This window comes from Pseudophryne corroboree, chromosome 2 (genome assembly GCF_028390025.1).
Source record: "Pseudophryne corroboree isolate aPseCor3 chromosome 2, aPseCor3.hap2, whole genome shotgun sequence".
Taxonomy (NCBI): Eukaryota; Metazoa; Chordata; class Amphibia; order Anura; family Myobatrachidae; genus Pseudophryne; species Pseudophryne corroboree.
The window spans coordinates 765521609-765538497 of record NC_086445.1 but is presented as its reverse complement, the minus strand read 5'-3'; the positions used below and the strand labels follow the sequence as shown (position 1 = coordinate 765538497).

Here is a 16889-nt window from a genome sequence, read left to right as displayed (position 1 = left end):
ACACGTGTGAAAATATATATAAAGATATAATAATATTTATTACTGTACACAATATGTTTTTCCCTTAGCTGAAGTGCTGTGGAATCAATGGCTCAAAAGATTGGGGCAACTCAATTCCGCCATCTTGTTGCCCCAGAGATAGTAAAGTGTGTACGGCTGAAGGAGCATATGGGGTGGTAAGAAGTGTTTCCAAGTATGATTACATTACGAAAGAATGTACAATGTGAAAACTTCATTCTAAGCCCAAGTAGTCCTCAAGCAATAGCTATATTTAGTGAGTGCAATTAATGTTTTGGTCAAAGGAAAATTTTGGCAGGGGGGTGGGTGGGGGGGGGGGAAGCTGCAGACCTGCAGCTCATAGGTAAAATCTGCCACTGGTTGCCATATTAAATAGGGTGGAGGCCTAAAATCTATAGTGTCTAAGGCAAAGGAGTTAGCTTGTATAATTATTGCATTTATTACATCAAAGTTGACAGTGTTTTCTGTTGTTAGAAAGAATAAAGGTGACTAGCATGCTATGTTTCAGAATCCACACAAGTGTGATGGCATACTGAGGAAGCATTGACTCACATCATACGATCAGAGAACCAGCAGTAAATACTCATACAGCTCAAACAGAAGGTCATCCTATGGGGATGCAGTTAGGTTGCCTGCAGAAGGGATCCCGGCGGTCAGGATACCGACGCCGGAATCCTGACAGGTGACAATGCCGCCAGCTCTAATCCCGGCTAACAGGGGGGAATAGAATGGGATTGCAGTAAGCCACCGAAACAGCATAGTGGCGAGCGCAGTGAGCCCACAAGAGAACTCTTTGTGCTCACCATGCTGCCGGCATACTATTGGCTGGGATGCCGTTGTCGGTATACTGACGACTGGCATCCCGGCCACCAGTATATCATACTGAACCCATCCTGTGGGTTGTTATTCAGGGTGAGATGTGATATACAGGGTGATGTTCCTCCGTCCTCTGTTCCCGATAGTTTTTGTTCAGAAGCTCTCAATCCCAGTAGGTATATAAAAAGAAAACAGAACAAACAATGTGTAGAATTGTCTTATAACTGATCAGTTCTGTATAACCCACTGGACCCAAGGAGGAAATGATGGTAGTAGGGAAAGCGTACCCCAACTCACAGTGGAGCACCACCAAATGTGTGTATAAAGGTTTCTTTAATTCAGGACCACATGTGACCTTCACCATAAAATGTATAGAAAGGGATGCATACCCTACTCACTTATGAGCAGGGAAATTACAAGCCACAAAAGGTTTCTTTTGATCTTGTTAGAATATTATTACACTTTAAGATGCGTACCACACTTACAGGTTCAAATGGTGATGACAATCCTGAGTTTCTTTATTCACAGTTTTTAGGGAATAACTCCAATTCAAAGAGTCATAATAGTTCCAAATGCCGTGAACAATATGCCACAACTCCCCCAAAAAAACTCAGAGTGTGGTACGCATCTTAAAGTGTAATAATATTCTAACAAAATCAAATCTATACATTTTATGGTGAAGGTCACATGTGGTCCTGAATTAAAGAAACCTTTATACTAGAGATGAGCGGGTTCGGTTTCTCTGAATCCGAACCCGCACGAACTTCATGTTTTTTTCACGGGTCCGAGCAGACTCGGATCCTCCCGCCTTGCTCGGTTAACCCGAGCGCGCCCGAACGTCATCATGACGCTGTCGGATTCTCGCGAGACTCGGATTCTATATAAGGAGCCGCGCGTCGCCGCCATTTTCACACGTGCATTGAGATTGATAGGGAGAGGACGTGGCTGGCGTCCTCTCCATTTAGATTAGGGTTGAGAGAGAGAGAGAGAGATTGACCTGAGGCTGTGATACTGTAGAAGAGAGTGCAGAGTTTAGTGACTGACGACCACAGTGACCACCAGACAGTGCAGTTGTTTGTTTTATTTAATATATCCGTTCTCTGCCTGAAAAAAACGATACACACAGTGACTCAGTCACATACCATATCTGTGTGCACTGCTCAGCCCAGTGTGCTGCATCAATGTATATATATATCTGACTGTGCTCAGCTCACACAGCTTATAATTGTGGGGGAGACTGGGGAGCACTGCAGTGCCAGTTATAGGTTATAGCAGGAGCCAGGAGTACATAATATTATATTAAAATTAAACAGTGCACACTTTTGCTGCAGGAGTGCCACTGCCAGTGTGACTAGTGACCAGTGACCTGACCACCAGTATATATAATATTAGTAGTATACTATCTCTTTATCAACCAGTCTATATTAGCAGCAGACACAGTACAGTGCGGTAGTTCACGGCTGTGGCTACCTCTGTGTCGGCACTCGGCAGCCCGTCCATAATTGTATATATCACCTAACCGTGGTTTTTTTTTTCTTTCTTTATAGTCATACTAGTTACGAGTATACTATCTCTTTATCAACCAGTCTATATTAGCAGCAGACACAGTACAGTGCGGTAGTTCACGGCTGTGGCTACCTCTGTGTCGGCACTCGGCAGCCCGTCCATAATTGTATATACCACCTAACCGTGGTTTTTTTTTCTTTCTTTATACATACATACTAGTTACGAGTATACTATCTCTTTATCAACCAGTCTATATATTAGCAGCAGACACAGTACAGTGCGGTAGTTCACGGCTGTGGCTACCTCTGTGTCGGCACTCGGCAGCCTGTCCATAATTGTATATACCACCTAACCGTGGTTTTTTTTTTCTTTCTTTATACATACATACTAGTTACGAGTATACTATCTCTTTATCAACCAGTCTATATATTAGCAGCAGACACAGTACAGTGCGGTAGTTCACGGCTGTGGCTACCTCTGTGTCGGCACTCGGCAGCCCGTCCATAATTGTATATACCACCTAACCGTGGTTTTTTTTTCTTTCTTTATACATACATACTAGTTACGAGTATACTATCTCTTTATCAACCAGTCTATATTAGCAGCAGACACAGTACAGTGCGGTAGTTCACGGCTGTGGCTACCTCTGTGTCGGCACTCGGCAGCCCGTCCATAATTGTATATACCACCTAACCGTGGTTTTTTTTTCTTTCTTTATACATACATACTAGTTACGAGTATACTATCTCTTTATCAACCAGTCTATATATTAGCAGCAGACACAGTACAGTGCGGTAGTTCACGGCTGTGGCTACCTCTGTGTCGGCACTCGGCAGCCCGTCCATAATTGTATATACCACCTAACCGTGGTTTTTTTTCCTTTCTTTATACATACATACTAGTTACGAGTATACTATCTCTTTATCAACCAGTCTATATATTAGCAGCAGACACAGTACAGTGCGGTAGTTCACGGCTGTGGCTACCTCTGTGTCGGCACTCGGCAGCCCGTCCATAATTGTATATACCACCTAACCGTGGTTTTTTTTTCTTTCTTTATACATACATACTAGTTACGAGTATACTATCTCTTTATCAACCAGTCTATATTAGCAGCAGACACAGTACAGTGCGGTAGTTCACGGCTGTGGCTACCTCTGTGTCGGCACTCGGCAGCCCGTCCATAATTGTATATACCACCTAACCGTGGTTTTTTTTTCTTTCTTTATACATACATACTAGTTACGAGTATACTATCTCTTTATCAACCAGTCTATATATTAGCAGCAGACACAGTACAGTGCGGTAGTTCACGGCTGTGGCTACCTCTGTGTCGGCACTCGGCAGCCCGTCCATAATTGTATATACCACCTAACCGTGGTTTTTTTTTCTTTCTTTATAGTCATACTAGTTACGAGTATACTATCTCTTTATCAACCAGTCTATATTAGCAGCAGACACAGTACAGTGCGGTAGTTCACGGCTGTGGCTACCTCTGTGTCGGCACTCGGCAGCCCGTCCATAATTGTATATACCACCTAACCGTGTTTTTTTTTTCTTTCTTTATACATACATACTAGTTACGAGTATACTATCTCTTTATCAACCAGTCTATATTAGCAGCAGACACAGTACAGTGCGGTAGTTCACGGCTGTGGCTACCTCTGTGTCGGCACTCGGCAGCCCGTCCATAATTGTATATACCACCTAACCGTGGTTTTTTTTTCTTTCTTTATACATACATACTAGTTACGAGTATACTATCTCTTTATCAACCAGTCTATATTAGCAGCAGACACAGTACAGTGCGGTAGTTCACGGCTGTGGCTACCTCTGTGTCGGCACTCGGCAGCCCGTCCATAATTGTATATACCACCTAACCGTGGTTTTTTTTTCTTTCTTTATACATACATACTAGTTACGAGTATACTATCTCTTTATCAACCAGTCTATATATTAGCAGCAGACACAGTACAGTGCGGTAGTTCACGGCTGTGGCTACCTCTGTGTCGGCACTCGGCAGCCCGTCCATAATTGTATATACCACCTAACCGTGGTTTTTTTTTCTTTCTTTATACATACATACTAGTTACGAGTATACTATCTCTTTATCAACCAGTCTATATATTAGCAGCAGACACAGTACAGTGCGGTAGTTCACGGCTGTGGCTACCTCTGTGTCGGCACTCGGCAGCCCGTCCATAATTGTATATACCACCTAACCGTGGTTTTTTTTTCTTCTTTATACATACATACTACTACGACATCTCTTTATCAACCAGTCTATATTAGCAGCAGACACAGTACAGTACGGTAGTTCACGGCTGTGGCTACCTCTGTGTCTGCACTCGGCAGGCAGTCCGTCCATAATTGTATACCACCTAACCGTGGTTTTTTTTTCTTTCTTCTTTATACATACATAGTTACATAGACATCTCTTTATCAACCAGTCTATATTAGCAGCAGACACAGTACAGTACGGTAGTTCACGGCTGTGGCTACCTCTGTGTCTGCACTCGGCAGGCAGTCCGTCCATAATTGTATACCACCTAACCGTGGTTTTTTTTTCTTTCTTCTTTATACATACATAGTTACATAGACATCTCTTTATCAACCAGTCTATATTAGCAGCAGACACAGTACAGTACGGTAGTTCACGGCTGTGGCTACCTCTGTGTCTGCACTCGGCAGGCAGTCCATAATTGTATACTAGTATCCATCTCCATTGTTTACCTGAGGTGCCTTTTAGTTGTGCCTATTAAAATATGGAGAACAAAAATGTTGAGGTTCCAAAATTAGGGAAAGATCAAGATCCACTTCCACCTCGTGCTGAAGCTGCTGCCACTAGTCATGGCCGAGACGATGAAATGCCAGCAACGTCGTCTGCCAAGGCCGATGCCCAATGTCATAGTACAGAGCATGTCAAATCCAAAACACCAAATATCAGAAAAAAAAGGACTCCAAAACCTAAAATAAAATTGTCGGAGGAGAAGCGTAAACTTGCCAATATGCCATTTACGACACGGAGTGGCAAGGAACGGCTGAGGCCCTGGCCTATGTTCATGGCTAGTGGTTCAGCTTCACATGAGGATGGAAGCACTCAGCCTCTCGCTAGAAAAATGAAAAGACTCAAGCTGGCAAAAGCAGCACAGCAAAGAACTGTGCATTCTTCGAAATCCCAAATCCACAAGGAGAGTCCAATTGTGTCGGTTGCGATGCCTGACCTTCCCAACACTGGACGTGAAGAGCATGCACCTTCCACCATTTGCACGCCCCCTGCAAGTGCTGGAAGGAGCACCCGCAGTCCAGTTCCTGATAGTCAGATTGAAGATGTCAGTGTTGAAGTACACCAGGATGAGGAGGATATGAGTGTTGCTGGCGCTGGGGAGGAAATTGACCAGGAGGATTCTGATGGTGAGGTGGTTTGTTTAAGTCAGGCACCCGGGGAGACACCTGTTGTCCGTGGGAGGAATATGGCCGTTGACATGCCAGGTGAAAATACCAAAAAAATCAGCTCTTCGGTGTGGAGGTATTTCACCAGAAATGCGGACAACAGGTGTCAAGCCGTGTGTTCCCTTTGTCAAGCTGTAATAAGTAGGGGTAAGGACGTTAACCACCTCGGAACATCCTCCCTTATACGTCACCTGCAGCGCATTCATAATAAGTCAGTGACAAGTTCAAAAACTTTGGGTGACAGCGGAAGCAGTCCACTGACCAGTAAATCCCTTCCTCTTGTAACCAAGCTCACGCAAACCACCCCACCAACTCCCTCAGTGTCAATTTCCTCCTTCCCCAGGAATGCCAATAGTCCTGCAGGCCATGTCACTGGCAATTCTGACGAGTCCTCTCCTGCCTGGGATTCCTCCGATGCATCCTTGCGTGTAACGCCTACTGCTGCTGGCGCTGCTGTTGTTGCCGCTGGGAGTCGATGGTCATCCCAGAGGGGAAGTCGTAAGCCCACTTGTACTACTTCCAGTAAGCAATTGACTGTTCAACAGTCCTTTGCGAGGAAGATGAAATATCACAGCAGTCATCCTACTGCAAAGCGGATAACTGAGGCCTTGGCATCCTGGGTGGTGAGAAACGTGGTTCCGGTATCCATCATTACTGCAGAGCCAACTAGAGACTTGTTGGAGGTACTGTGTCCCCGGTACCAAATACCATCTAGGTTCCATTTCTCTAGGCAGGCGATACCGAAAATGTACACAGACCTCAGAAAAAGAGTCACCAGTGTCCTAAAAAATGCAGCTGTACCCAATGTCCACTTAACCACGGACATGTGGACAAGTGGAGCAGGGCAGGGTCAGGACTATATGACTGTGACAGCCCACTGGGTAGATGTATGGACTCCCGCCGCAAGAACAGCAGCGGCGGCACCAGTAGCAGCATCTCGCAAACGCCAACTCTTTCCTAGGCAGGCTACGCTTTGTATCACCGGTTTCCAGAATACGCACACAGCTGAAAACCTCTTACGGCAACTGAGGAAGATCATCGCGGAATGGCTTACCCCAATTGGACTCTCCTGTGGATTTGTGGCATCGGACAACGCCAGCAATATTGTGTGTGCATTAAATATGGGCAAATTCCAGCACGTCCCATGTTTTGCACATACCTTGAATTTGGTGGTGCAGAATTTTTTAAAAAACGACAGGGGCGTGCAAGAGATGCTGTCGGTGGCCAGAAGAATTGCGGGACACTTTCGGCGTACAGGCACCACGTACAGAAGACTGGAGCACCACCAAAAACTACTGAACCTGCCCTGCCATCATCTGAAGCAAGAAGTGGTAACGAGGTGGAATTCAACCCTCTATATGCTTCAGAGGTTGGAGGAGCAGCAAAAGGCCATTCAAGCCTATACAATTGAGCACGATATAGTAGGTGGAATGCACCTGTCTCAAGCGCAGTGGAGAATGATTTCAACGTTGTGCAAGGTTCTGATGCCCTTTGAACTTGCCACACGTGAAGTCAGTTCAGACACTGCCAGCCTGAGTCAGGTCATTCCCCTCATCAGGCTTTTGCAGAAGAAGCTGGAGACATTGAAGGAGGAGCTAACACGGAGCGATTCCGCTAGGCATGTGGGACTTGTGGATGGAGCCCTTAATTCGCTTAACAAGGATTCACGGGTGGTCAATCTGTTGAAATCAGAGCACTACATTTTGGCCACCGTGCTCGATCCTAGATTTAAAGCCTACCTTGGATCTCTCTTTCCGGCAGACACAAGTCTGCTGGGGTTGAAAGACCTGCTGGTGACAAAATTGTCAAGTCAAGCGGAACGCGACCTGTCAACATCTCCTCCTTCACATTCTCCCGCAACTGGGGGTGCGAGGAAAAGGCTCTGAATTCCGAGCCCACCCGCTGGCGGTGATGCAGGGCAGTCTGGAGCGACTGCTGATGCTGACATCTGGTCCGGAGTGAAGGACCTGACAACGATTACGGACATGTCGTCTACTGTCACTGCATATGATTCTCTCAACATTGATAGAATGGTGGAGGATTATATGAGTGACCGCATCCAAGTAGGCACGTCACACAGTCCGTACTTATACTGGCAGGAAAAAGAGGCAATTTGGAGGCCCTTGCACAAACTGGCTTTATTCTACCTAAGTTGCCCTCCCACAAGTGTGTACTCCGAAAGAGTGTTTAGTGCCGCCGCTCACCTTGTCAGCAATCGGCGTACGAGGTTACATCCAGAAAATGTGGAGAAGATGATGTTCATTAAAATGAATTATAATCAATTCCTCCGCGGAGACATTGACCAGCAGCAATTGCCTCCACAAAGTACACAGGGAGCTGAGATGGTGGATTCCAGTGGGGACGAATTGATAATCTGTGAGGAGGGGGATGTACACGGTGATATATCGGAGGGTGATGATGAGGTGGACATCTTGCCTCTGTAGAGCCAGTTTGTGCAAGGAGAGATTAATTGCTTCTTTTTTGGGGGGGGTCCAAACCAACCCGTCATATCAGTCACAGTCGTGTGGCAGACCCTGTCACTGAAATGATGGGTTGGTTAAAGTGTGCATGTCCTGTTTTGTTTATACAACATAAGGGTGGGTGGGAGGGCCCAAGGACAATTCCATCTTGCACCTCTTTTTTCTTTTCTTTTTCTTTGCATCATGTGCTGATTGGGGAGGGTTTTTTGGAAGGGACATCCTGCGTGACACTGCAGTGCCACTCCTAAATGGGCCCGGTGTTTGTGTCGGCCACTAGGGTCGCTAATCTTACTCACACAGTCAGCTACCTCATTGCGCCTCTTTTTTTCTTTGCGTCATGTGCTGTTTGGGGAGGGTTTTTTGGAAGGGACATCCTGCGTGACACTGCAGTGCCACTCCTAGATGGGCCCGGTGTTTGTGTCGGCCACTAGGGTCGCTAATCTTACTCACACAGCTACCTCATTGCGCCTCTTTTTTTCTTTGCGTCATGTGCTGTTTGGGGAGGGTTTTTTGGAAGGGACATCCTGCGTGACACTGCAGTGCCACTCCTAGATGGGCCCGGTGTTTGTGTCGGCCACTAGGGTCGCTAATCTTACTCACACAGCTACCTCATTGCGCCTCTTTTTTTTCTTTGCGTCATGTGCTGTTTGGGGAGGGTTTTTTGGAAGGGCCATCCTGCGTGACACTGCAGTGCCACTCCTAGATGGGCCCGGTGTTTGTGTCGGCCACTAGGGTCGCTAATCTTACTCACACAGCTACCTCATTGCGCCTCTTTTTTTCTTTGCGTCATGTGCTGTTTGGGGAGGGTTTTTTGGAAGGGACATCCTGCGTGACACTGCAGTGCCACTCCTAGATGGGCCCGGTGTTTGTGTCGGCCACTAGGGTCGCTTATCTTACTCACACAGCGACCTCGGTGCAAATTTTAGGACTAAAAATAATATTGTGAGGTGTGAGGTATTCAGAATAGACTGAAAATGAGTGTAAATTATGGTTTTTGAGGTTAATAATACTTTGGGATCAAAATGACCCCCAAATTCTATGATTTAAGCTGTTTTTTAGTGTTTTTTGAAAAAAACACCCGAATCCAAAACACACCCGAATCCGACAAAAAAAATTCGGTGAGGTTTTGCCAAAACGCGTTCGAACCCAAAACACGGCCGCGGAACCGAACCCAAAACCAAAACACAAAACCCGAAAAATTTCAGGCGCTCATCTCTACTTTATACACACATTTGGTGGTGCTCCATTGTGAGTTGGGGTACGCTTTCCCGACTACCATCATTTCCTCCTTGGGTCCAGTGGGTTATACAGAACTGATCAGTTATAAGACAATTCTACACATTGTTTGTTCTGTTTTCTTTTTATATACCTACTGGGATTGAGAGCTTCTGATCAACAACCACCGGGAACAGAGGACGGAGGAATATCACCCTGTATATCACATAATATATGGAATGTATATTTTATATTATATTTCATGTGTTTGAGCGCTTATACGAGGATTTTTCCCTGTTGAAAAAGTTTTTTTTTACAAAGTCTGTGTGGGTGTGGTGACATTTTTAGGGAGAGAATTTACATGTTAAAGCTGCTAATTTGCGCACATCTCTAAGATACCATTTTTTCTTTATATTGTGAGATGTACTCAGCTTCTAGTCATTGACTATACTGCTCAGCACGAGAGGTGGACTCTATGCCACCTCCGACCCTAACCATGTGATGGCATGACACTATGCAAAGGGAATAGGACTGCTTACAGTAGGAAGAAATGGAGCATTTGCCAGAACATCCACTGGCTGCAGGGTGCGTACCCGGAGTATCCTAAATGCTCCTGGCAGCTCTTCAGCAATGCTAGCTGCACGGTGCGTGCCATTCCAGGCACTCTGCAAGCCGAATGCAACTCCCTGGGCCTTGTGCAGGGGCGTCGGCACTGCTCACACTCCCCTAGTTATGACCATGAACCTGCTACATGAGCTTAGAATGTACTGTGCTTACTCTGTGCCATCAGAATGGTGCAACTGTTGTTAAAACTAAATTAATTTGCAATATACGTAGGCTGGAATTCTTCAAATCTAATGCACTGATCACTTATACTATGTTTCCAATATTCTTCTCTAGGGGTGCGTTAATTCTTTCAATAATTGGTTTGAAAACAATTTCCTTTATGTTGGAATAACTATCATTTGTACTTCTATTATTGAGGTAAGACATTACAGAGGGCAGTGCAAAATATTACATGCCACATAAAGTTCCATTATTAGCCTTGGCAAATACAGGATACAATTAGAATGATTTAAAATACAGAAGAGCATCAGAGAGGGGGCAGAGCAGAGGACAGATTAGTCGCGGGGCAGGAGGCAGAGCAGGGGGCAGAAGGTCTGTCCAATTCTCTGAATGCATGTGCAGTGGAAGCTGGGTTGCATGTTCTAGGTATGGCTGCCACTGCTAGGGAGACAGTGCAGACCTAGGCGAGGAGCTGGGAACTTGGTAAAAGTGAGGGGTGGGGCGGCGTGTGTGAGGGGGTGTGTGGGAGGGGGGTTTATACTGGATGGAGCGGGAGGTTGGGAACAGAAGGGAGGTGGCAGATGGGACAGAGCATCACTCAGAGCAGGGGGCAGATTGAGGTGATCGGGCATTTTCTGGGTCACTTATGAATTTAAATGGTTTTAAATACATATTGGGGGGAATTCAAATTTTGAAAAGTTGGATGTCTGTTTCTTTCCTGTCTATTAGATAGGAAAAAACAGACACCCAACTGACTTTTCAAACAATTGAATATCCCCCATTGTTTCAGCATAATGTTTCCATGGTGAAAATTTCATGACATGTAGATTATATAAATAACTGTCTCTATGATGTAGATGACACATAATATAACTACATAACTGTGCTGTAACTAATGAATGTATGTTGCTTGGCAGGTACTAGGAATGTCCTTTGCGCTGACGCTGTACTGCCACATCTCCAGAAGCAGTAGCTCGCTGAGTACATAGTGAAACACAGACCACAGAACTGCACGAGATCATCACAAGCATCCTGCACACACTCCTGTGTACAACATTTGGAACGTGCAGGGACAAATACTAAGCTTTGCATCCCATTACTGCAGCACAACCATTAGCTTAAAGTGCCCATCTTGTCAATGCACAGTTAGTTCCAATATTAATGAAATGGCAACTTACCAGGTCACTAGAAAGAAACCACCAGCATTGCCGTGCTCAGGTACATCAGTGGTTCCTAGTGAAGTGTTGGGTTACATTTTTATGGATATTGGTTACTTCATACCCTCCAGCTGGACCTTTTTGGCAGGTACAGCACCTTTTTTTATGGTCTCTACCGATTTTTGGATCTCCAAACTTCCATTGAAAGTATAGGAAAAGGGGCATGGCCACGCCACTTTATCCGTGGCCACGCCCCCCTTTCGAATTTGTACCGATTTTTATGTGTAAATTGTTGGAGGGTTTGTTACTTACCTTCAATGGGGCTCATGTAGAGTAGGACACATTTGTACCATGGACGTAAGCAAGAAAATATGCATGCATGCATGAAAAAGTATGTATATTTATGCATTCCCATAAAGATGTGGTACTCTATATGTATACCATGGGGCTTATGCAGAGGTGTGCTTATGATTATTAGCACTGCACGTGCTCCACAGCTGAGCATATGAGATTATGAAGAATTACCAGCAAAGCATCGACATCTCATTTGCATCTCCATTTGCGGCTGAAGAGGGGTGACAGTGGGGTGATGTGCCGTTTGCCTAAAGCATACCTCCCAACTGTCCCGATTTTCGTGGGACAGTCCCTTTTTTTTGTTCCATGGTGAGGGGGGAGAGCAATTGGGAGGCTTCTGTCACTCAGACAGAGAATAGCAGCAATGACAGAAGAACTGGGGCCATGCCAGAAGCTCACAGTACTGTGCATGCCCCCTCAGTGACAAAAACAGGGGAGTGGCTCGCAATCGCAGCACTCATGTGAGGGCCATGCCCTCTTCTCTATAGGCCACACCCCCTTTTCGGCCAAGCGCTAAGGTCCCACTTTCCCTCCCAAAGATGCAGGGAGGTATGATATAGGCCAAATTCAGTGAAAGCGTATTGCAGGTGTGCAGTCGATTTTACAGGATATGCAGAATTGTGCATACACAGAGTCCCATCCAATTGTAAGTCACATATAATGATGTAGGCTACTTCCATAAGCGGATATATCGGGGTGGTGTGGCCACATAAAATGTGTTTGACTTGGCAAATAGGTGCAATAGCAGTTGTGTGCAATCTGCATCAGCCCCAATATGCCAGATGTAATAAAGCAATCAATGAAATGACAAATACACAAGAGAAGTTTTTAGCCAGTGTTATCAGTACATGTGAAAATCATATTTATCATATTAAGTACAGTCAGAGTATAATTAAATATAAACATCTGTCACTAGATGCTGTCAATTCTTCATTGTGTGCCATGGCACCAGCAGAAATATACCTCCTGGCAGGTGTGTATGTGTACGCATCAAGGGTCACCTCATTCATAATTACATACTGTACTCCCTCCCCCATGCCACTTCTCAAATCACAAGGAGTCAGGAGAGTAGGATGCGACAAATTCTGCTTACTGACATACATGTTCCCTGTCTGGTGCACATACATCAATCATACCATGGGAATGTGTCCAACTCTACATGAGCCTCAGGGCCTGATTCAGATGGGACAGAGTGGTGCCAGTTGTTGTGTCCATGCAGAGCCACAGATCTCATTTCAGGTGCACGCAGGGAGAAGTGGAGTGAAAATGTAGCGGGCATTCCTGGGCGGTGCACGGGAGGTGTCTTAGGGCCCGATTCAGACCTGATTGCTGCTGTACGTTTTTGCACAGCTGGCGATTATCGATAGACTGCGCATGCGTGTGCACCGCAATGCACATGTGCATCACCACACAACAACAGGCATCGCCGAGCAGTGACAGGCTGGTGTAAAAATTCTAATCGCACAGCCATTCGCATGCTGATTGACAGGAAGAGGCCATTTTCAGGGAGTGTCAAGGAAAACACAGGCATGCACAGGCATTTTCAGGGAGGGTGTGTGACATCAGCTCCAGCCCCGATCAGCCTGTTCTCATCGCACTGTAGGAGTAAGTCCTGGGCTGCGCACAGACTGCACACACTGGTGAAAACCATTCACTGGTGAGTGAGGTGCGAACGGATTTGCAGCTGTCCGCTGACTGAGGGATACTTGTAGCACGCACAGGGCTGGTTCTAGCCCTATTTGCGCCCTGGGCTGGAAATAGGGGTGTGACTTTGTACAGGGGGCGTGGTCAGTTACGCCCCCTGTACAGTAGAGTAGCACCGCTGAAATGCTGAGTGGTGCGCGATGACGTCATCGCGCACCGCACAGCAAAGGTCCTCTCCACGAAGGGAAACTAGACACGTAGCGTCTAGTTCCCTTCACAGGGGGACACAGCCGGGGGACACAGAGGGCAGCGGGGGGCACAGCAGTAGCGGATCTTGCCATGGTGCAGCGCCCTCTGGATGGCGCCGGCGCCCTCCGGAAGGCGGCGCCCCGGGCAAAAGTCCTGCTTGCCCATGGCAAGTTCCACTACTGAGCACGCATACACATGCGATCGCACACTTGCACTGCGAATATACACTCCCCTTGGGCAGCAACTATCTGAACACAGAACAGCAAAATTAGCAGCCCAGCCATCAGGTCTGAATCACCCCCTACGCACACACATGGAGATAGTCCATCTTATGGGAGTGTCTCATGGGTGTCAGTGAGAATGGTTGCATAGACAGATGGAGAAAGTGCACCTGTCATAGGGCTCATGCAAGTTTCAATGGTGCGACCGATGGTAGCGACCAAGGATGCACCATTCAGTATAACAGTATGTACAGATGCTGGAAGCAGGGCCTACTTAATGTATGGGGTCACTGGGTAGCTGCCCAGGGCCCCACAATTCTAGGGGCCACTGAGCAGGGGCAGGCTGGGCCAATCAAAGTGCAGCATTTCTCTACCTTTGTAGTGGAATTTGCATAAAGTCACAGGCGACCACCAATAGATGCAGCCACGGCCACTTTTGTCCACCTCTGAATAAGGCCCTCATTGTGCTTATAAGACAAGTGTACAGTACCTTAATGTTGACCTGACATACTCCATTGGAAAACACATTTAGCAATAACAAGAAGAGACCCTTAATGCGCTTAATGTCAGTAGCAGCCCTTAGTCACACAGATAAACCTTCACCGTGGTTTTAGAGAACAATATATAGAAAAATAGTGAAGCCAAGTGGCGCAGCTTTACACATTCAGTGATAACAAAATTGCTTACACAATAATGATGTACCAAATATTTCCAAACTTGAAATAGATAGTCATAGACTTCGGATAATCGGTGCTATAAATAAAGAGGAACACAAAACATTCCGAGTTGATCGTAGCTGTGCTAAACTTATCACAGCTACGATCATGTTGCCAGACATGTGGGGGGACGTCCAGCACAGGGCTAGTCCACCCCGCATGTCTGTCCGCCCCCCAGCCCGCGCAAGTAAAGAGCATCGCACAGCGGCTATGCATTTGTGCTTGTTGTATAACTCACGGCCAGCGCAGCTTCTGCGGCTGACCTGGAGTTGGTCGTGGCTGCCCCTGGTTGCAGCGGCTGCGAGTGATGTCATGCAGCCACTGCGGCCCGGCCATGCCCGCCTGTCAATCAGGCAGAGGCAATCACTAGGGAACGACGGCCTTCGGCGCCGTCGCATGCGCAGTTCTGACCCGACCACTGCGCTGCAAACAACTGCAGCGAGTGATCGGTTCGGAATGACCCCATAGTGCAATCCTGTTGATAATAATAGTGAATCTTTATTTGTTACTGGTCCCACTCACATGAACGAACAAGCAAAATTGCATGTAGAAATCAAGACTCTGGATATGCACGATTCCACTTCATAAATATGTTAAAAACATATTTTCTCCATCAGGCACTTGAAATATAAAATTATAATAGTGCAATACCATCTGTGAATGTAGTTAAAAATAATTTTAATAAAATACACTCACAAACGCTGATTAAAAATGGCATATAACAAAGAGGTGCTGAGGAGACATCTGGGGAGCAAGATACCGCAATTCGTAATTACCGGAGTATAGTCATCAAAAGTCCCGGTTACTCATGTAAAGTCCCAGGTTACTTATCACGAACACCGTCTCCCTGGTCCTCAGAACGACACACATGATCCCCTGCTTGAGCGCTTTTGGATGAATATCCTTCTTCTGAAGCATGTAAAAAACTAATTTGTAACCTTTGTTTGACTGTGTCTAGCATCATATATGTATTGTAAATGTATGACATTCCAAATCAGTGACATAAATAGATATTACTGTAACAATGAAATAGTAGGGATTTATTTACTAATTGTGTTTCTGATGTAATGCTGTCAATGCACTGCCTTTTAGTAAAAGAGTGTACGCAAACTATATCTACCTACACAGACATATATTGACACAGAACCAGAAAGAGAAGAAAGAAGCAGTTTTCGTTGGACGCACTCAACCACCATTCCTTTTCTTAAAATAACTATTCTTTATTGGATATACATTAAAATAATTTGGGGAGTTGGTGAAATATTAAAATACAGTATGAATAAGAAAAACAAAGTGTAATATTAAAACTACTTATTTCCGATTGGTGATCCCTCAAAGTACAAAACACAATAAAAGGCTATTTTGCCTATGAAAAATACAGTGTTCGTGTCTTTTTTATGTTATCCTATAAACTGCTCTCTTAATTTAACAGTATTAGTTCAATCTTATTTTTCTGTGAAACACATTCGCAACACTTGCAGAATGCTTTTGTAGACTGTAGCTGCTTATAATGTTGCCAAAAATAATTCAATAATGTATCACTACTTGTTCACCATGCAGTAAGGAGATGATTCACCCACTGACTGCCTGTAAATGGCACACTGCTAGTTGTACATTTATGGGATAAATTTCCCACTATATATTATGTGTCTGATTTATGTTATTGGCAGTCTGTTAGTTCATAGGTAACAATCCAAATTTCATCCCACAAAAATGGCTATGTTCGTTGGGCAATTAAACATGTCACCTCTCATTGATTGCATCTGTTCAACACTGCATGACCTTCACATTAATTCCTTAATTACTCTTTGTGTTTGGAAATGCAGTCAGATGATATACAATTAATAGTTACTGCCCAACTATTGTATTAATATCACCAGTGACGTAGGGAGGGTGGTTCCAGTGGAGCTCGAGCTCCAGGCACCCAAGACAGTACAGGGCGCCGCAGCTAAACTCCACCGGGACCTCCGTCTGGCCGCACGGAGCTCGTAGCTGTCAGTCACAGACAGCTGCGAGCCGGAGCAGCGTCAGCTCCCTCCCCTGCTCCGTGCTTTGTGATGCGCGGGCGGCTGACGTCATGACATCAGACACCCGATGGGTGGAGACGCGCCGCAGCCAGACGGGACAGGACTGCGGAGACAGAGCAGCAGCAATGTCAAGCAGGAGCGGGGCAGGGTTTTTTTTTTTTTGTTGTTTTTTCTATGTGTGTGTAAGCGGCGCTACCAGGGGGCACAACTACTGGGGGCAAATATACAGGGGGCACAACTACTGTGG

General features: G+C 45.7%; 1 protein-coding gene across 2 annotated transcripts in view; it reads left to right on the top strand.

Moving 5' to 3' along the window:
- The window catches only part of CD53 (CD53 molecule), a 114982-nt gene extending 98991 nt beyond the window's left edge, over positions 1-15991 (top strand). For both annotated transcript variants that reach the window (XM_063955474.1, XM_063955475.1), the window contains exons 6-8: positions 69-176; positions 10389-10472; positions 11192-15991. In XM_063955474.1, coding sequence (XP_063811544.1) covers positions 69-176; positions 10389-10472; positions 11192-11263 — 264 coding nt within the window. In that variant the 3' untranslated portion in view covers positions 11264-15991. The remainder of the gene's footprint in view (positions 1-68; positions 177-10388; positions 10473-11191) is intronic.
- The last annotated feature ends 898 nt before the right edge of the window (positions 15992-16889 follow it).